The following is a 22658-nucleotide window of genomic DNA, read 5'->3' on the forward strand; positions in this document are numbered from 1 at the left end:
ATACCAAAGTTTTCAACTTGATGAAATTTGTCTCCCATTAATTTCCAATGGAGTCATTTTTGATCATGAACAATACAAGTGTGGCATGTTTTTGCCATGTTTTGTGCCATTCCGATGAAGTAAAAAAATAAAAAAATAAAAAAACGTAAAATTTTCCAGTAAAAAATGACCGAACAGCAGCAGAGGGTTAAGGGAGATTGATGTTCTAAAAACACGTGGTTGATGAGATTATTGCATCAGGTAAAGGCATATTTACAGGATAAAAATCACTTCAGATGCTTGTAACTTTGAAGACGAATTTAATCAGATGCTTGTAAGATGCTTGTAAATTTGAAGACAAGTTTAATCAAATACGGCAATGAAAAAACTCTGTGTGTAATGGCACTTTTATTGTGAAGACCATGCACGCAACAATTTTAGGCAACAAAAATGAGTCTGGCATTCATTGCATATAGCTTTCTTTATGGGAGCAGCAAGAATAATAGGATTTACCTGTATGCTAATCTATTAATGAAATAAGAGTTTTCTTTCATACAAAACACATAGTATAGTGAGCAGTGTTTTCTGTCATAAATTAACTTTCATTCATTCATTCATTAGACTTTATTGTCCACCTTAGTGGAAATTTGTCTTCGACTTCTCCGAACCGAAATACATCAGTGACACCACATTTAAACTCACATTAAAATACACACAGTTAAGATCATTTAATTTAATTGCAAGTTAATTTTATAAGTAAGGTAGGAATTGCCTTATAATTTATGAAGAATAATATATATCTATATATACCTGACAGTTTTCTATAGTTAAATTGAAATATAAATTATACCAAAACTTGTTTTCAAAGAATAGATTTTTCTTACCTATTGGAAAATAGATTTATTGTTATGCTTTTTAAAAAAACTGTTGGGTTCAGACAAAATTAGATAGATAGATAGATAGATAGATAGATAGATAGAGATAGATAGATAGATAGATAGATAGATAGATAGATAGATAGATAGATAGATAGATAGATAGATAGATAGATAGATAGATAGATAGATAGATAGATAGATAGATAGATAGATAGATAGATAGATAGTCTCTTTTAAGGTATCTTTTATCAGCAGTAAATGTGTAATGTAGTCTTTTATTCTTTTCAAAGATCATTTGATAAAGACGATTCATTATTCCACACACAATAGGCTATTACTCTACAAACCATTGTCACGTGAATAACAAACTCATGTAAACATAATTGCTTAACACTGCGCACAATTTATTCATTGGGGAGAAAGCAGCGTGAGTGATTCCACCATATTTACATCGCGTCAAGTTTATTGATGAATGAAGTTAACATTTTTAAAGCCAGATAAACAGAGTGATTTTTCCTGGAAGAAATTGACTGGCTCGCACGAGCCACGTATAAACCCTCGAATGAATTTACAGTGCCTGCATGCTTCGCTACTTCACTCCAAATGTCCGCAGGCTGCAGATGCTCTTCGCCAATCCAGCACTGCAGGTGCAGTTAATACTGAAGATGCTGATAGTAGTTCTGGCTAGATGTCCTTTTCTTTGCTTGTTTCTTTTCCTCACACAGGTTTTTTTCTGCCTATCCCTCTAAATGTTTTGCTCTAGTGGTGCCGTGTGAGGTGTTGGATTCATTGGATCCCGCAGTCTGACCGGCTTTGCGGTGCTTCTTTAAGAGAATCATCTACATTATCTTTAGTGGATAGCCTATGACGAACAGTTCCGAGTGCTGCCGCATCATGTTGACATAACTCTGTTGAAGAACTGAAAATAATGAATGGCCGGAGAGGAGCGATGATACGAATTAACTCTTTGATGTGAAGGGAAGCTGGAACGGGATTGTGTACTGCATTTAGGCTACTGCCGAGGAAACACTGGAATGAGGCTCTAAACACCTTTCTTGCCGCTGCGAGTTTGCTTGTTGAAGTTGGCTTTGCTCAACAATGGAAAAATGAATTGGAATGGATACTCTGATAAATGTTCCTTAGAGATGGAAGGAAGATTTTCCAGCCTTTTATGAATCTTTTCGTAGTGACTCTGGAAAGGTGGAGCGATCAGGAAAAGCTAATGACGGACCTATTAATCCATCAAAAGCACCAGAGGGGTTTGGAAACGTTTGGATGGAAATGTTTACATCTTTTTCTGGTTTTATACGAAACTAGTAATGCATAGTTGTGGATCTCTGCTGGAATCTCCATTGTCATTATTAACATAGTAAAATGAATTCAGGGCTTTTGACATATGCTGTGATTTTATTTTTTGGGGGAAATATCCATCTTTTCTTCTGAAAGTATTCCGATCTAAATGGAATTAGTTGAGAAAGCCCTTTGTGAAAGGAATAGACATGGTACATGGGAACAGGTTCCTTCACGGTGAGTCTAGCTGCCAGTTAACTTCACTCTTCCCTCTCTTTCATTTTACGCATGCGGTCTATTTGAATTTACCGGTGTGTCCTTTATTCCTTTAGGAACTTTGTGTTTGATTGTAAACTGATTAAAATCATTTAATGTGTTAAGAGTTAAATTAAGCGATACAACTGCATATGCAACATGACATTAGCCTATATCATATTTTCCCAGTTACATGTTGTTCCCTGCTGGGAAATCCAGCTTAAGATGGTAGTTGGTTTCTAGCTGGTTTAAGATGATCATTAGCTGGAGCAAGTTGGTTATTAGCTGGTTCTTTCTGGGGATTTGCTGGTTCATAAGCTGGTAAACCATTTTGGACCAGCAAACATACCATCTTTAAGTGGTCATACCAGCTTAAAGTTGTTAGGCTGGTTTTTACTTGGTTCTTATCATCTAGCTTGCCCAAGATGATCATTAATGGTCTAAGGCTAGTTGTTAGCTATAGTTGAAGTTTTAAGAACATTTAGGAAAAAAACAAACCGGCTACTCGCTGGACATACTATGTTAAGGTGTACCTTTAATCAGTAGATAGTCAACTAGCCAGCTAACATATTCCAAAACAATTAGCTTAAGCTGAAGTTTTAAACAAATATTTCCCCAAATTTACAGTACATCCATAGCAAGTTAATTAGTCTGGAAAATGAATGGAAAATAAAGACCTAGATAAATGTAATTCTTTATTTTGCGTTTATTTTGTATTGTGTTAAACACTAATAGAAATAAGTGTAACTTTTAACTTTTTCAAGGTATAGACCAAATTCCTTAGGGATAAGGTTTCAGATCCCTGATTTTCAACCATTCCTTGAAGTATTTCTGTTTTGTGATTTAGTGCAGTAGGAACAACATCCTTCAGTCCAGCTGCATGTTCATAATGAGTCCACGTGATTCTATGCTGTTTTGATCTTAAATCTTTTGTCGCAGTTGTTGCAGGTCTTCTCATGCTTGGGTTGTCTGGGGCAACAAAGAAGGAAGCAGGTAATGATGTTTTGTCACAGAATACCCACCCACTTTCTATCTCCATGTTTCCTGGCAATCTCTGACATTTGACTGCTTTCTCTCAGTGAAAAACAATTCAGGAGTGCAGCCGGCAGGGCAGTGTGGAACCTGGGTGAAAGAACCAGAGGGAGGCCTCTTCACCTCACCCAATTACCCAAACAAATATCCCCCAGAGCGAGAATGCATCTACATCATTGAAGGTATAAAAAAAAAAAAAAACCTTGTTCAAATAGTAAATGCAGCTCACAAGCAAATCTTTCATGTGACACTGGGATGGAGGGGGTTGTTTTAAACTGTTCAGGAGCGCAGTTGCACTCACAGTGAAGGATGCAGGAGCAATCAGTTGATTGTTAATCCCATACAGCACCATGATACTAATAAACAGAACACTAGTGTTTCATTTGCATTTATAACAGAAGGATCTATAGATCAACAATCTCTCAATATCTGAAAGTCAGTTTGATTATCGCAATTAGATTTCAGTAAAAAAAAAAAAAAAAAAGGATTTTCTTTCAGTCACATCTGTTGGACTGTATGCTGCAGTGCTGCTGCGAGCTGATAATCAAATTGAACTAAGAAGCTAGTAGCAATTGTCTTGCAATCTGATGGTTTATACGTGATGATATTTTACTGTCATAATAAGATTACAAATGTTATGAGATATTATTAGTAAAAACCACTGTTAAACCCATGTGCATGGTCTTCAATCTTTAGTGCTAATTTCTTTCGATTAAGTGTGATGTTACTGTGCTTTTTCTACCAGTAGCAATAAATGCATGTGGTTGCAGTCCATGTACCTTTGATCTCTGAAACGTCCTTTGTATACTAATAATGGAAGACATACCCAACCCAATCTCATTAGAAAACGTAATTATTCAACGAGGTTGCTATTTCTTTTGAATTTGTATGATGTCATTCGTACGTAAGTGAACAGTTTTTAGAAAGAATGCAAGCATGAAGGTCAACCCCTAAACCATAACCTAACCATCAGTGGGCCATAAGCAGATTGTACAAAAAAAAAGGTTTGAATGAGATTATACAAAATTCATATGAATTAGCCACCATTCTGAAAAAAATTGTTATGTATTGCCATGACAGTATGTTTTACATATGACATCATCCATCATAAATTACAGCTGTCAGTCTTCATGATTGCTTTTCACTCTTTGCAGCTCCCCCGAGACAATGCATTGATCTTTTCTTTGATGAAAAGTATTCAATAGAGCCTTCATGGGAATGTAAATTTGACCATATTGAAGTCCGGGACGGGCCCTTTGGCTTTTCTCCAATAATTGGACGCTACTGTGGGCAGCAGAGCCCTCCATACATCAGATCGAGCAGCCGCTACCTATGGATAAAATTTGTTGCGGATGGTGAATTGGAAGCCATGGGATTTTCTGCGAGCTACAATTTCACAGCAGGTAGGCCTACGTTCTGTTTTATGCTCCTTTATGCAGTGTCAGTAATGTTTATGATTGTGAAAGACTTATTACACCAGTGAGTTTTTGCCATTCCTTGATGGTCTTTAAGAGTTCTGGAACCGGTTTTGAGTGACCTCAGTACTCTCGGGTTATTGTTATCCTCTGCATGTCGACTTGAATTCCTGATGCAATCAGTAACTATACTCTTCAAAATCCAAGCCGCTGATTCATATAGCAATAATTGTGGGTCCATGTTGGTTCTGTCAATGATCCTAATCTGCAGTTGAGCTTATTAGTCATTCTATTGCAATGAAGAACAGCATGTTCTAATTAATCTAAAACCATTTTAACTTGTTTACCTTGATCAGCTCTTAGTGCCACAATGAATGCTGACAATCCTTCCCAGGACCTGCTTCAGGTGCTCAAGATTGCCAATAAGATGCTAAGTGGTAACAACTACATCATTCCGCATATAACTGATTTCACGTCCTCTCAAAATAATCCTTTGAAAATAAGTAGCAGATTGCAAAATGGTTGATTTTTATCTGACATCTCATTCTCAGGGTGTTAAAATTCACTGCTTTCTGATCATTTGCTTTGATTTAAAATTGAAGCTCTAAAGTGAGTCTGAACTGCATGTAATACTATACCTGAGTTCAATCGAGAGATGTTTGCGTAAATGGTGTGCAAATTGAACAGTTATAGATATTGTGTGGAGAATGCTAAAAGCAATATTTGAATAAAGCTGCAACTAAAGTTGAAAATGCTGAAGAATTTCACAGAGCGGTCGAGCTTTAAAGGGCCTTGCTGATGAATTACTTAGCTGTACTAGAGAAAGTAGCACACAATTGAAGGCAGCACTGATTTAGAGTCGTATCTGAGAAATGAGTTTTGAGCCGAGAATTTTTCCATCCTATTGTGAGTCAAGAGGAAATTCTTTCACCAAGTTTGGAGAAACTGTTCAGCATGAATGGATTCAGACTCTCGCTTCGCAACTTGCCAGGGAAGAAACACAGCTTCCTCTAGTCTTGATAAGGAATATCAGTGGCATATAATTTACATAATTAAGGAGATAAAAGTCCCTGAATTCACTTCCCTTGATGTTCCCCCAAAAAAAGTGGAGAGCGCATCTGCTCTGCTGCAGCCAATGGTAACACATGCTAATGCAGAAGGTACAACAGATGAATGAAAAGCAGGGAATGAGGAAGGATAGAACTCGCATGTATTCATGTTCCTTGGTGTTTTTTACATTTTATCGCTATAGAAAGAAACATTACTGTATTTAGCTCAAAATTTATGCTTCTTATCACAAAACGGCCACTCAATCAAAGATGTGCCAATCTGCAGTGTGAAAGAGGGGGAACTTAGTCTAGTGTATTTTCGTCATACTGGGGCTCTGGCAACAAAACTTCTGAAATTCTCTGCATCAGACCTCATTAAGACTGCACTTGCTTGATTCATATCAAATCAGTTTAAGTGCAGCTGACTTACAGATCTGATCTCCAGACTTTTCTCCTTACTGTAGTAGAGCTATGTGATCAACTTATGAAATCAGTTTAAAAGTGTGATTCGAAACTGTGAATCATTGTTTAAAGTTGTCATGAAATCAAAATTGACCCTCTTTTCTTTGTTTGAGCACATTACTAGTCATGTAGTGAACAATTAATCCGTGCAAGTTAATACACAGAAAAAAAAATGTTTGTCGTGGTAATCTTTAATCAAAATCTGAAAAGTTACTTCCGGTCTGGAATGGCGTTTCTTTTCCAATGATGTCAGTTTGACGGCTTGGGTTGAAAACGCTTAACCACTCCCCTCCAACCGTCAGTCTGCTAAGAGCGAGGGATGGAGAGGAGGTGTGCTAAAGTAAAATCCCGCTCTCTATTCAATGTTCTGTTTCACTTGGAAATATGTCACAACATTGAAGTAAAGTCGGTTGCAACTTCCGGTTCATGGGGACTTGAAAAATGACTGGAATACCTAAATGTGTTCATGCGGACAAAAACACTGTGCTAACCAAGACTAAATACTGTTCCTGGTATCATATATTATTCAGTGCAGAACCTTTAGTGTGACCATTGAAGTCCTGAGCTAATGATTTTATGAGTTGGTTCTTTTGAATAAAAAAAATACAGTACGACCAATGATCACCAGTTCTGATGTGAATGATTTTAATGACTCTTATGAGCTGGTTAATAGATATAAAATAGTGAATGGGTTCCATAAAATGGATCCTAAACAAACATTCTGATTCTCAAGAGAATGACACTTATGAGCCAATTTTTTTTAGTGAATCAAACAAATAAAAGGTTGATCAGTGTATTCTGACTGATTTGACTCACTTACTGAACAGCAAAACATTCATTTTGACTCCATGAACCAAGAACTAATACTATGCTATGTTGTTCTTAAAGGTGATAGATGAAAATTCAGTCGTTATATTTACTCACCCTGGTGGTGTTTTAATGCCATATTTTTCTTTATTTTTCAGACCATAAAAGGAGACATTTAAAAAAAAAAAAAATCCTGCTCGTGCTCATCCATATAATGGCAGTGAATAGGAACCAGATTCAAGCTTTAAAGAAAAGTTGCAAAATATCACAGACTGACACACAAGCGCACCATTTCGAGAAATCAAGAGTAATAAAACATGTCACGAAACATGGGTTCTAAAAACATTCTGGAGTGAACTGCTGCGCTAATACGGTCTCAACACACAGTCATGAGCCGTGCACAGCTGACCAAAGGTTAAGAGTTTCCCTAAATAATAATATATGTTTTTTTAGTTTGTTTTGTTTTTACCAAACCCATACACTCAGAATACTTGGAAATACAGTTACATGGAATCATTCTGATCCGTTTGCATCTTTTTCTTCAAAGCTTGAAGCTAGCCCTTATTCACTGCCATTATATGGATGATTGTGAGCAGGATTTTTTTTTTTTTTTTTATCCTTTTGTGGTCTGTAAAAGAAAGCATTTGAACAACACTAGGGTGAGTAAATAATGACTCAATTTTTATTTTTGGGTAAACTATCCCATTAAAGGGATAGTTCACCAAAAAATGAAAATTAGCCCATTATTTACTCACCCTGAAGCCATCCCAGGTGTATATGACATTCTTCTTTCAGACGAATACAATCGGAGTTACATAAAAAAATGGCCTGGCTCTTCCAAGCTTGATAATGGGAGTGAATGGCTGTATAACTTTGGAAGTCCATTAAAGCTCACCTGTTATGTGCTATTCACTTTCACACAGTTGCTAAAATGTTACTTTGCACACTCTTCATATCACAGTCCTGCAAAGAGGACAGAAAATTCACTCACATTTGCTGTCCTGCGGCAAAACATGAGAGCAGTTGCATTTTAGACCAAACATATAATGGTGAGTGAGTGCGACCTGGACGCATCAGTGAATGGTGAGATATTTTGCTAAATAAAATGATCCTGCCAGAAGAATTGCTTGATACAATAACTTGATTATGTTTTGTTCTGTCTGTTTCATCTCAGTGAGCTTTTATGAGGGTTTGCGCATGCGCTGTACGGTGAATTTAGCGTTTTCCGACGTTTCAGTGTGGATGACAAACTGATGAAAACGCTTGAAAACACTAGTGTGGACGGAGAGCGTTTTAAAACGAAAACTCTGTTTTCAAATCTATCTGGATTAATGTAGACATAGCATAGGATTAATGTTTCCAATTCTAAGAATTCACCAATTCAATTCAAATAATTGCAAGCCTAAATTCCGCACGATTTCCATCCCTAATAAAAAATTGGTTATAGTCGGATTGAAAGCAATTAATTCCAAATTGTCACTCTAAAATGATAAGGAAAAATGATTGGTTAGAAGGTGTGGGAATGCTGTGTAGACTGATGTAAATCTTGAACCTGGGCAACAAGCATCCAGTTGTAGGTTAAGATATTCGAACATCACATGGCTTTAATGCTTGAGTTTCCCAATTTGGTTATAAATTAATTAAAGGTGTTTTCACTCAAGGTTAGTTTCATCTGAAATTGCAGATGCATGGCATAATCCATTGCTGGATGATTTCCAAAGTAGTGATTTAAATAGTAGAATGATGTGCACACTGTGTGTAATTACTTCCTGATATCGTGTGAAAATAAAAATGGTTGTGTGCAGTCACTCACAGCATTCAGATGCAATTATTATGCAGACAGTGTATGAGTTCATTCCAGTTGTCAGATCATGCTGTCTGTAGACAGACTGTGCATTGTGATGTCACTTCCTCTCATAACCCTACTATACACCTAACTGGATTAAGCAGTACATGCAGGACACTTTGTGGTTGTTGTCATTTGTCTCTTACCTTCCCTTTGTCCACCTGTCCTTCTCTCCGTCTCTTCTTCTCACTATCTAGAAAACTCACACGCTCATTCTCCTGAGTCTCACTTCCTTGTCTCCTGGGCTTGACTGACCTTATTACCCCTCCTCTTTTCTAAGAGATAAAGCTGTGTTACCAGACAAGATCTGGCTGTGTTAAATAACAGGGAAAGCTGCTTCCCTCATGTGTCTTTCCCCAGGCCACTGGCTGTTTGAAGCCTTTGTCCCTGCTGTAAACAGACGCAGCAGTAATAAGAAAAGCAAGATTGACTAAAAAGCATTTCAGGGACCGCTTTTTTGATCCAGTGGCCATTTAATAACCTTGTTTGGGAAAGCCTCATGTGGCCTTTTCCTCTTTTCATTTTCAATAGCTTTGTCGAATACAGGGAAAGTGGAAGTTGAATGCAGGAGCTGAGAGCGGTCCCTTAGATCCAAATGTCGAAACACAGTCAGGACCAATTAGGAAATATAGCTCTGCGCCTTCTGATGTTTTGTGTTGTATGTTTTTTGCTGTCACATAATAAGGTGACCTGCCAGGTAAAACGATGGATAGTAAAGGCATAGTTCAAACTAAAATGAAAATTCTCTCATTTACTCACTCTCATTGTCATCCAAACGTGTGCTTTTTTCGATTTTGAGAAACACACAATTTTATATATTTTTTGTATACAATATAATGAAAGTCAGTGGGGTCTGGGGAAAGAAAGTCATACCATTGTTGCTATTGTTAACTAAGACTATTAAAATAATTTTCTTAATCGAAATAGCTGAAATAAAATAGAATATAAATATTAGATGAAACATTTTATCTTAAAGGTGCAATGCGCAACATTTCATGTTAAAAATACCCGTTTTTCTAACCCATACATGCTTAAACAATTGCCTGATGGGCTGAATGAGCCCTTCTCTGATCACTGCGATTGCCTCTATTATCCTGTACAGTAAAATAAATAAGAGGGATTCGGGACGGAATTTGAGACTGGGCGTGACGTCATGCGCGTTCACGCTCACCTGGCTATGTCTGGTTGCAGTTTCGCTTGTCGCCAGAGGGGACATAGTTCTGCAAAAACTCAGAGACTTGCGCATTGCACCTTTAAATGAAAATGAGAAATTTTACCTCAGCAAATAGCCTAACTGAAATAAAATAAGTTGAAGTCTTAAAAGTACTAAAACTAAAATAAATGAAAGCTCTCTCTCTCTCTCTCTCTCTCTCTCTCTCTCTCTCTATATATATATATATATATATCTTCAAAATATCTTCTTTCGTTTGGGTGTGGGAGACTAGTCAACTAAATGATGCTGCTAGTCGACATTGGACCTACTTACTTGTCCTGCAATGCCTATAGATTCATTTAATTTTACATTGGTTAACATTGATTAAGTGATGCTTAAGTTTAATGTTCAATGATCATAATGCAAGGCAAGTACATTGCATATATAAAAACATTGTGCATATTTTTCAGTGACATTCAGTATGAGATTTGACTGTTTGATTCATAGATCAAGTAGGCTATTTCGAATGAATGGCATATACAGATTTCTTGACTGTCCTTTGGGGATTTCTTGGACTAGTCAACTAGTCAGTTACAAATTTCTGTAGCCTGGTTAAAACCAGACCATTCTCAGTAGTAACTGAGTTATGGTCTGGCAAAGCTCCATTAATAACTCATTTCCAAAGGGGCGTCACCAACGGACGTCGCTCAAATGCCTCTGGGCACAATTGGATAGACCTAAAACCAAACAGAGCGATCGTGATCGTCATCGTGTAAAGCCGCTGCGTCCCAATTCGCCTAAGTTACACTACGCCATAAAAGTATGTACTCTTTTTGTGAAGAAAAGGTATTTACTTTTGAATGTGTAGCAAAAAAGTAGGCAAGCTTTTGGACATACTACTTCGTCATCTTTATCGGACGGATCTGTCGCGTGTGTCCTGTCACGTAAACTGCCCTGTCAATCATCTTGTCACAGTTAAAATCCTCTATTAAATCTAATTTCATTTCCTACCGTTTCGGAGAGAAATGTAGTAGCACGTTCATCTGCCAGTGGGTCTTTCATGGAGACTGTCCTCATGTGTTTGCAATTTTAATATAATAATGCATTTAAAAGTTGCTGCGCTTCACCAACGGACGTCGCTCAAATGCCTCTGGGCACAATTGGATAGACCTAAAACCAATCAGAGCGATCGTCATCGTGTAAAGCCCTCCCCAACGTTTCTGATTGGTGCCGCGATTTCGAGGGATTAGAAATGGGCTTGAATGGGCTCTTTGCCAGACTACTTGCAGAGAAAATCTAAATTTGCCGGAAGTTGTCTGGGTTTTCCCAGGCTAAAATTTCTGTTCAAAAATTGATGAAATTAGCAATGGTGTACATATCTGGAACAGCACGAAGATAAGTAAATGACAGAAGTTTTGGTTGAACTATACCTTTAAATGGGTCATTTATATGGGTTTATGAACATAAGTTGGTTTATAATGCCTGAACAAAGCCTTTGGTTTGGAATGGAAGGGGTGCAACACCAGAAAGCTGTTTTTGTCTAGGGCTTTATTCAAATTGAATGTAAACATTGTTTACTAAACAACCCTTTTCCAAGAGATTGATGGGGATTTGGCCTTCTGCAGATATGCATTATCAGTGCATAAAATCCAGGATTTGACACAAATTATGATTGCAGATCCCGGTCATCATTATCGCCTCTGCTCTAATAAGACCCGATTGCCCTGCTGCTGGTGCGGCTTGAATTTCACTGCACTGAGGCGTTGCATGAGCCCTGAAGTCATAAACAGCTCATTTTAACTTCCAAAGCACAACTGTTGACAGATATACGGCCAAATACAAGACCAGTAATTAACGGGTCTCACAAACGTCACAGCACATGCTATATAGCTATATAGCACAGATATATAGCTGCTGGAATAAATGCATGACATTTTTTTTTTTTTTTCGTATTTATTTCTTTTTTTCCCCACAGAAGTTGGCATGTTGCAATATACATTTAGTAGTGTGTAGGCTATTCAACAGTGTATAGTGGTGGTGGACAGCTACTAATCACGTAATCATTGATTCAAATGATTTGTTCAAACCACTGATTCTGTTACATCTGTCAGCTGCAGGTGCCATCATGTACCAACTGATGGCAGCCTAGTCCCTCACTGTTTCCATAGACTCTGTTATTCCCGGACTTCATTTCCCAGAACCCTCTGCTCATTATTAGTTTACCTGTTTCAGCTGTGTCTTGTTTCATTTGATCATCACCCTGTCTATTTAAATGCCTTTTGCCTTCATTCAGTATGAAGTCTTGTTTGTTTGATTTGGTTCACACTGTCTGTCAGCAATTTGAGCAGTTCCTGGTTTCTTTATATTTTCCTGAGTTTTGGATTTCTTGTTCTTGTCTGCCTCAGTGGATTATTTTTGTGTTCAGTTTTACATCATTACAGTCATTACATGTGCTTGACCCTCAGCCTGATATGGACTATGACCTTGACTTATATTTTGTTAAAGGCACACTATGCAGTTTCTGTTTTTCTCAAACAGCGACCCCTAGAGTCACTGTGGAGTACTTGTATTTAACGTTACTGTCGTAAAAAACACTCACGCAGAGCCGTCTCTGCACTCTTCCGACCGCGCTTTCTTTGTTTTCTTCATCGACTCTGCCATGATTCATGTATGAAATGCGTGTTAGTGTCTTCCATAGAGGCTGCTTCATATGTTGTTGATGTATGTGATGTTGTGCCGTAAAGCAAGTGGTGATTCTCGCGAGATTTGTAGGGGCGCCACCTCTCAAACTTGCATTAATGGTTTTGCCAGCGGTGTCCCCTCCGCTTCTCTATCGGGATGATTCGCCCTACTACGAGTTTGTTTACCATCGAAAAGATTTCGAAGCAGTTATATTGAGGTACAAATCTAGCATAGTGTGCCATTAATAAACTGCGTTTGGATTCTCACTCTCTCTGCTGAATGCTGTACCACAACCAAATCATTACAGATTCATTCAAGAATAAAGCAAGCATGAGTATTTATCTGTGGGTCATTGATTCATTCACTCAGCCAAAGGGTTCAAAACACAGATTCATTCAGAAAATATAAACAATACTGTTGTCTGTTGCTCTGAGATGCTGCAATGTGATCATTTGGAATTGTTTTCATTGACAGAGCAAAAATAGACTGGTATCATGTGCCTAAAATAAAGTAAGTTACTCAATATTAACTTCTTGTTTATTGAACTATGTATAAAAGGAATATCACACTCGCAGCCACGCTGTTGGTTTGATTTCAGTTTGTTGACATATTACATTGAACTTTTAACAAGAATCAGATCAAAAAAAAAATTTCATGACCTTAGCATAAGTGTCTTTCTGTCTGTATTTGAATCGCTCATATGGTTGCATTTGCTATGCTGTGCATGTTGTTGTATACTCACTCAAATATGATTTGCATTCACTGCACTCAAAACTGCATACTTCTTGGTAATAACAAATAATATTCAACTCTCTTTGCACACGTAGAGGATGTAGAAAAAACAGAAATACTAATCCCAAGTCCAATAATTCTGATTAGGCCGTGATATAGTGGAGATATTAAATCTTCTAATTTGTGGACTCGAAATCGCATCGAATTTAAATCATTCTAACGACATCTGAGATTAGAAAAGGGAGCTGGATATATGACTCCTCTGTGCACAAGGACTATATTATTGAGGCGTGATGGATTCAAACCGAAAAATTGAAAATTGAACTCAGGGAATGAATTTGGGGACATTCAGGTGGCCACAATTCACCATCTACTTTATTTTATCAGGCCCGATAAAGTGTAGGGATGGAGAACTCCTCTGTGCAATCGACATTTCAGGCTCTGGAAGGTTGAATAGATTTACTGAAGTCCTTGACATAGCAAAATTCCATCTCGAGGCACAATAATCAGTCATTATTATTTCAGGATGGTTCACATCCTCCCCTCTATTAAAGTTGAGTGTAAGTAATGGTAATTAGCCGAGAGACTTAACAAATGAAGGCAGAGTAACAAATTAATGTAGATTTTGCATTAGTGGTAGTAGCTGGAGGAAGGTAAACAAAGTATCAGTTCTAATTTTGATTGCACAACTTTTATAGCATGCCTCTTTTGCTCGAGTCAAAGGAAAATTTTATGTAAATTCTCAATAATGTCCCAGAATTGCAGAAAATGTACACGAATCAAATGCTTTTCCCTCATTGCGTGGGACATGTGAATCGTGCAATTTAATATGGCAGCATTTATTACCCATTAGGATGTCTTGGAAACTTGGGGTGGTAAATTGCATGCTTTGTGTTTCGCTTCAGATGTTACAACGAGGAGAAAACTGAAAGAGGCACACGTAATGCTGCTCCCTTCATAAAATGGATTCTGTTCTGGGTGGTTGAGTATAAGGAGTAAAAAACATGGGTTTCCGCTGTGAAAGAACCTAAAGTCAGCACAGCATACATTTCATTTGAGGAGTGCAAACACAGTGAAGAATCTGAATGAGAAAATCTTGTATATGAAATCATGTATCTTTGAAAACATCACCCTGAACAATAGAAAGCACTTTAGCTGTGCTTTGATGATTTGGCCTGCTCATGTGTGCATTTTAATATCTATACATCTATTATAAAGTACTTGCATACTGCTTTTATATGATGAGTAAGTTTTTAAGTTCAGAATTCAAATTAATTTGAATATTTTGGGTGGTCATATAGTCAAAAATGTCAGGGTGTTCTAATATCAATATCACTCATATCACTAGAGCAATTGTTCTAAAATCATAATGAAGAAAAATTTATTAAAATAAAGATATTGAAGTGCATTTAGCATGATATTTTATTTCATAGCAAAAAATAAAAATAAAAATTATCAATCAATTTGTGTAAAGGTAATTAAGTCTGCATAAATATCACATAGTTTGAACTTTTTATGGCAAGTTGAGGTCAGTTCAGGTAAAAAAATCTGCACAGCGCAAGTTCACTTAGGGCGTGTCCGATTCCACTTTTGCTAGTTTAACGACGGGAAAAATGTTCGGCGCGCATGGTCTAAAAGGATTGTCCCTATTCGATGAGTGTTTTGGGCGTTACGTGCAATAAACCAATCAGAGTCTCATCTCCCATTTCCTTTAAAAGCCAGCTCGCATCATGGCGGATTGCTATTTACATGGCGGAACTGCTTGTGCGCGAGGTTAAAGCGCGCAAGCAGACCATCTACGGGACAAGCCGGATTTCACCATATCTTCATGTACACAATATTAATCTTTTACATTGTAATCCTTTTATTTTTAATATTTGGCATGTTTGTGTGCTGCTGCCCATCCCTGTGTGTGTAATAAGCAGAGTGTATGCGCTTTGTGCACCCACCTATAGGCAAATATTACTAATGCATCCTTTAAATAAAATTAAAAAAATACTGCGCCATTGACTTTAGACCAGTTTTCAGTTGGTCAATGGCGCAGTCTATTTTAGTTGCCTCAAAATAGCAACGTTCCAACAATGCGCCTGAACAGTCAGAACAGCACGCCCATGGGCGAACAGATGGGCGCAAATGCATTTGCTATTAAAACAACGCATAACTGCGTCAGGCTGAAACTAGCAAAAATCCTTTACTTCAAGTAAATTCATGAGCCAATAAAATGAGGCTCTTTCTCTCTCTCTCTCTCTATGTCTCTAGCTCCTCCTGTCACTCACTCTCTCACCATCTGACTGCAAGCACAGTTAGTCCACATATTGATTTTGGGGGTAATTGGCTTTGGTAGAGAGAGAGAGAGAGAGAGAGAAAATACAGGTCAGGAAAGGGAGATAAAAATGTTGGCGGCTAAATAACGTTGTACTATTGGTTTCTTTGAGTTTTGGTTGGTGGCTGCGATAAACACAGTAGATCTCCCTTAAGTGAAAGGTAGAGTTCGATAAGCCTGTGCACATTCTGTGCTTGCAAACGAGGCCAGTGCTTCTGGAGCGACCTCTGTACTGCAGCTAGTGTGTAATGTAACACAGTCCTTTGAGCTCTACTACAGAGCACAAACACATTATTTCCACATTAGCCTATATTATGTTATGTTTAAAAATCCACATTGAACATAAAACCTGACAAAATTACTGTTATTCATGATACAATTTATGAAGACAAGCATTTTCTAAATTGCCAAAAAAAGTACTGCTCTTTAAAACCAATTCAATGCTTCATTAACCAGTCTAGAATGCACCTGGCTCCCCGTTACTGAAACGATGCAAACAGCCAAATTAGTCTGGAGGAGACAAACAACAAGAGCCGGAGCCCCGCGTTCTTTTCCACCTTGTCCGTGTGCGCTTGTGCCAAACAGCTCAGTCTGATAGCATTACTTTAGCAAATTAGATCTGCTCCAGGCATCTCCACATTCGACTGTGTGGCATATTTGGATATTTCATGACAAGACAGGATGAGGATTTTGAATAGCCCCAAGATAAACAAGAAAAAACTGTTTTCTTTCCTATGTTGACATATTTCATACAGGAAGTTGAGATGGGGCATTTTAAAGGCTTGTTCCTTTGATAGTCACCATGAAATAAAAATGTACAGTTCTTATTTTTTATGGAATATTGCTGTTTTGTTATAAATTATTTATCTGTGTATACTGTATATATTGTGCCCTCTTCATTTTTTATAAAAATAACTTCCCCTCCCTGTTGCTATGACATCTCTTCCCTGATGATGTGTTTACTGGCGTGAAGACGGGACAACCTGTCACTCACGTGAGATCACAGTAATAGCAAACCACAACCATCCCAGCATCCAATCAATTCCCAGTGGACAAAACCAAGACCCGTCCTACATTTTCTTTCTCATTCAAAAAGCCGGTTTATATACATCACAAAAGGGGAAAAGACCATCGCAACTTCCATTTCATGCAGACTTCATAATAAATAAATAATACAAAAATAAAATAAGAATGTGATATTAGCAGCATTTGATTGGACTAAGATTTTACAAGTACACAAGTACAGGATGACATCATTAATCATTTTGGTCTGTTTTCTCAGAAGAGGAAGATTGAAATGAATATATAGTTTTCTCAACTTTTAGGAGTACAGTAGTATATATATATTATATATAATAAGAAAGTAAAAAAAAGAAAAAAAAAAGACACTGATCAAACACTAAATTAAATTATTTGTTAAATTGAATTACAGTAATAATCTCACAGACAAATAATCAAGATAAAACTGGTTTTACAACCCAAATAAATTTAGAGAGAGATCACTTTCACCTCATTCCTATTGAAATGTAAATGAAAATGTAACCTTATTGGTATCATGCTTCATATCAAAATGATCCTCGTTTAACGCTCTTCCCATAGGTGTATATCACCTCCACATAATGTACATTATATGATTGTTATGTTAACTATGTCCCCGCCAACATTTTTGATCATTTTCACAAAAGTTTAATGGCCAATAAGCTTTTTTTTTTTTTGCAAAAAGCTGAGAAAATCACATTTTTGTCAAAGATTACTTCTGGATGGGATTCAGATCAATGATTAAAACATAGATGGGGTAGATCGAGTCCATCAACACCCACAAAGCTTGCACCGTAGCTCGTCCTGGGTTGACATTTCCTTCAGTAACATTAGGCAGTTTTGATTTATATGCTGTTTAATGATGATGATTGTGTTAATTTACATGCATATGCTTACATATGATATCGCTTGTTTCTGCTTCTTCTTTGCCTGTGTTTCGATTAGGAGATTCAGTACTCTTTCAGGAGATGCCTAAAAGCGTGCCATACCTTGTGACAGTGAAAACACGGAAAGCTGGAAATTTCCGTCAATGGTGGGGAAGCATTGTCTTACAAATGACGGAAATTTCCGTCAATGGCGGGGAAAGAGTTCATCAGAGTATAAAGGGACACAAAATTGCCAGTCTACTCAGCTTCCAAACAAAGGAACTTTTCCCACCTGAAATGACACCCTTTCCATTGGTCAAGCCAAACTCGAGAGGTGTGAACTCTGTATATGTTAAAAGGGCATTATCTCAGTGACCCCCTCTCTTCTTGTTGCTGTTCATGCGGAAAAGACTGGAGACATCCAGTCCGACCGTGAAGCAGCGGGACCACACTTTGCCCCAGAGCACAGCTGACTCAGCTGAAGGGCCTCAAAGTTACAACCAGCCATGTTTTAACTTTCCACCCAGTAGAGAGGACTCTCCCAACCACAACCGAGTCAAACCAATGCTGCCTTTATGTGCTATCGGAATTATTGTATTTACCACTGGAAAGCTCTGTGATAATTTCGACAAGCAAGTTCCAGAGCTGGGCGTGCTATAAGCTTTAAACATAGTGGAGGGGTGAATGATTGCTGCTGTGATGTGATATAACTGCAGAATCACAAGCCACAGCAGTCTAAGGAAAACATACTTGACGATCAAGTAACCCGCCCCAATCACTAGCCCTACCCTTAACTATAACTATAAGCTCAACCTTAACAAATGCAAACCCCACCCAACCAGTAAACCTACCCTTAATGATGCTAAAAGCTCTCCCCAGGGAGACTGCTGGCCTGGTGCTGTTCTCCTCAATCTGCTGATTCTGCAGTTCTGCAGTTGGTTATTATTGGCTGTGGCTGGTGTTCTTTATTCGTTTTTTTTCCAGAACACCTACATCGCCTTGTCAAATGTTGAAATAGTGCATATTTACATTTGAAGCATATTGTTTGTTTTATATATAGGCTTGTGAAAATAGCCTGTATTTGACCCAAATTCTAGAATCATCAGCAAGCTGACTATCTAGATGGCACAGGGAAAGTGGTTGTCAATGAATGGGATGCTAAATATCATTTTGGTTTTAATTAAGATTTTCCCAATAAATAGACAAGAATAAACCTGGTGTCCTCCACGATTCCTGTTCTTTCCGATAACAAAGCACTTAGATGCTACAAGCTCGTAATCATGGCTTTATAAATGGGGAGTTGTGAAATTTCCGATAGCAGGTGAAGGCAGCATATTATCACTGAGGTTCGTAATTCTTCACTCATTCCGGAAGAATCTGATCGCAACTTCACCACCATTGAACTATTGAACCATCAAGACATTTTTATCTGAGACTGCATGTGGACGCTCGTTCAATACATTTTCTGACAGTTGATAGACGATTAATACTGAGTGTTCAATGGATGAACAGGTTCATTGATTGTAATATAAATTCCGTTACATCAAGTTAATTCTATTAACTGATCCAAATAGTTTAAAATAATTATAACACGTTATACTTATAGTTATACTTATAGTATAACATTAACAAGTTATACTAATTAATTATACATATTTCCCTTTTGAGCTAATTTGCTGCACACACACACACACACAAACACACATTAACGTTCTGACAGAATGTTGATTTTTCCAAAGAAAATCCAAAGCTGCAGAAATTATGAGTACATTTTTCTTTCCTCTTTTTGTTCTGCTGTTTGCTCCATTTACTGTCTCTCCTTCTCTTTTTCTGTCTTTTTTTATGGTGTTGTACTTTCAGGCCCAGCAGCTGGAAAGCCCATGCTCAATTTAACCACATACAACATTCATCTCTTTACCCGTCCATTCATAATGGCTTGCCTACAGTGTGCTTTATTATTATTCCCTTGCTAATCCTTACACCCATTTAACCGTAAAGAGGAACTTATACTGCGTGGCTGTGAGTACAAGAGGTTAATGGGATATCCCAGAACATGCTGTAGGAACGCTCTAGCATGTTACAAGGTGAAGGATTTAGGTGAGATTTACAGTGTTGCCTCTGGCCCTGTACGTGGTTCGATCAAAATCTCTAAAATTGCTGTATATAATTATTATTCTGCCATCATAGCTTTGTCAGTGGCATGGTGAAAGCAAGTTCAAAGAGCTTTCAATTGACCGTTCGCAAAGACCCGCCCCCTTTAGTTACTGTTGCTATGTCCGACAAGCCACGCCACACCATGTTCCCATGCAATGAAAAGTACATTGTGAGCAAAGAGGACACTGACAACGCGCTGAAAGACTGGACAGAACAGGTTACTTTTGATATGAAACAGTCTCAACTTTCAAATTTGGGTATTTATTAAAGAAATTGAAACAATAAATACCGTTTTAGTGGCTCTAATGTCTCATGACAGGTCTCGCCTCAGTTAAAGCTGCTCGTGAACCGATCATCTCTTCCTTCTAGTTAATTTATAGCATCAAATAAACATGAATTAACATCAGAGGGAATGTTGTTTCAACCGCGGAAACACATCAGTACACATCGTTTTTCAAGTTCAAATCCACCAACTTTAATCTACTATCTCTCCTGACTGCTTTGTCGGACAAAAATGGCGGATTCAGCGGATGGCGGATTATGATTGGTCAGATCGCCTGTCAATCAAACTCCCTGCAAAGGGTGAATTGGTTGGTAATTGGTTTAATTATTTATTTATTTATTTTTACTTACTTGACAGATACGTGATACCATGGATAATTGATTACAAAATGGCCAAGTGATAGGCAAAATTATTTATTGATTTTGGTGCGAGTTAAAAACAAACAAAAAAGTTATTTAATTATATTCGTCTGCATTCGTCAGTAAGTCTTGTAATTACAGTTATTCTCAATTGCTAAAACACTAAAACCCATTGGCTGAACAAAGTTCTCAGTTGCCTGAACTCGTTTAGCTAATTGTGCAGTCTGTTGTCAATACCTTAAACCATTTCACATGGTAAAACACAATTTGCAGATCTCACTTAGACTTTTCAGCAAAACTCTAAACACATTCTCATTCTCAAAACACATTCTGCACTGTAATGCACATGTCATCCACACTGGTAATCAAATACAAATAGAGAACACACGTCATAGATTGAACACAACCACTCAAAACTGATTTAACCTGTTTCAAATGATGCCCAAAGACAAGAAGAAGCACATTGATCACATGTTTACTCCTTTGATTTTTGTCCCTTTTAGTATGGTATACTGTAGTACAGTGCATTGTAGTCTGTATACTGTACAACGAACAAATTGTATGGCCCTGAACATTGTGCTTTCCATTTGTTAACAGCACTGACTGCTCAATAGATTTTGACTGGTTGCAGGTTCATATCAACAAAGAACAAGACTTACAGTATCACAGAGAAAAAGGACAAGTTTGTGAGATAAAGGGTATAGTACTGTAAAAATAGGGGTACAAGGAGGAGGAAGAACAAAAAAAATGGCAAAGACCAAAGCAGAGTAGTAATTTCTGATACATTTTGAGCTACTATGATAGAACATGTTTTCGTTCATCAAAAGACAATGAAGGAAAAATATGAAATTTGTTTTGAGATTAAAAATGTACTTCTCCCTGAGAACTATATGTTTTTTTGTTTTTTGTTTTACTGTTCTTTTAATTTCCTTTTATCAAGTGCAGTCATACAGTATGTCACAAATGAACTTTTTGATGGTACAGTAAGGTGTCACGGGTAAGTCAGTCTACAAACAGAATAGCAGTCCATAGATATATTTCGAGAACTATATGTTTTGAACAATGTGTTTTCTGTTTTTTGGTGTATTGTTTACTGACTGCTTGATAGTGTATATCATTTTGATCACTTTGTTTGTGAGTTTCATTTTGCAAGAGGAGTCAGAGGTTTTGTGAATAGTGCTTGAAGATGAGGTTTTGTGTTTAACGTTTTCAGGAAAAGGAGCAAGGTTTCAGAAATTGTGTTTTAGCAATTGAGAAAAACTGTAATATAAGTAAAGTAAAAAAAAAAGTAGCATACACTCCCCTTCAAAGGTTTGGAGGTTTTTTTTCTTTATTTTTTTATAGGCCTACTTTTATTCAGCAAGGATGCATTAAGTTGATCAAAAGTAGCAGTAAAGACATTTATAATGATATGACAGATTTCTACTTCAAATAAATGTTGTTCTTTTTAAATTTATTTTCATCATAAACAGTTTCCACAAACATATTTAGCAGCAAAACTGTTGGAGAAATGTTTCTTGGGCAGTAAATCAGCATATTAGAATGATTTCTGAAGGATCATGTGACTCGAGTAATGGCTGCCAAAAAAAAATCAGCTTAACCATCACATGAATAAATTACATTTTAAAATAGATATTAACATATAAAAGTTATTTTAAATTGTAATAATATTTAAAAAATACTACAGTTTGTACTGTATTTTTGATCAAATAAATGCAGCCTTTGTGAGCATAAGAGATTTCTATCAGAAACATTAACAAATATCTAAGTCTCTTAAATTTTTTGTGTTTTTTATGTATTAAAAGTTAGGACAAAAATCAGTGTTATTGGTCCACCTACTGTATACACTAATATATGTTAGATATCCCCATCGAGCTTCAAGATCAAATTATCAGATTTTTGTATAAGGCAGTTTATCACTTTCTGCCAGATTTTTATAGCGCAGTGTCACAGGGTTGAAAATGCCATTTGCTTTTTTTATCAAAGCTCTCTCTTTTCAGCATTCATGAGGCCAAGTTCCCCATGAATGTCTGGACTCGTCCGCATCTCATTCAT

General features: G+C 37.2%; 1 protein-coding gene across 1 annotated transcript in view; it reads left to right on the top strand.

The window, feature by feature from the left end:
- Window positions 1–1300: 1300 nt before the first annotated feature.
- Window positions 1301–22658, top strand: part of neto1l (neuropilin (NRP) and tolloid (TLL)-like 1, like) — a 101273-nt gene continuing 79915 nt past the window's right edge. The window contains exons 1-4 of the mRNA XM_082183541.1: window positions 1301–2384; window positions 3342–3395; window positions 3482–3616; window positions 4589–4837. Coding sequence (XP_082039667.1) covers window positions 2357–2384; window positions 3342–3395; window positions 3482–3616; window positions 4589–4837 — 466 coding nt within the window. The 5' untranslated portion in view covers window positions 1301–2356. The remainder of the gene's footprint in view (window positions 2385–3341; window positions 3396–3481; window positions 3617–4588; window positions 4838–22658) is intronic.

Source organism: Leuciscus leuciscus, assembly GCF_965113295.1.
Source record: "Leuciscus leuciscus genome assembly, chromosome: 11".
Classification (NCBI taxonomy): Eukaryota; Metazoa; Chordata; class Actinopteri; order Cypriniformes; family Leuciscidae; genus Leuciscus; species Leuciscus leuciscus.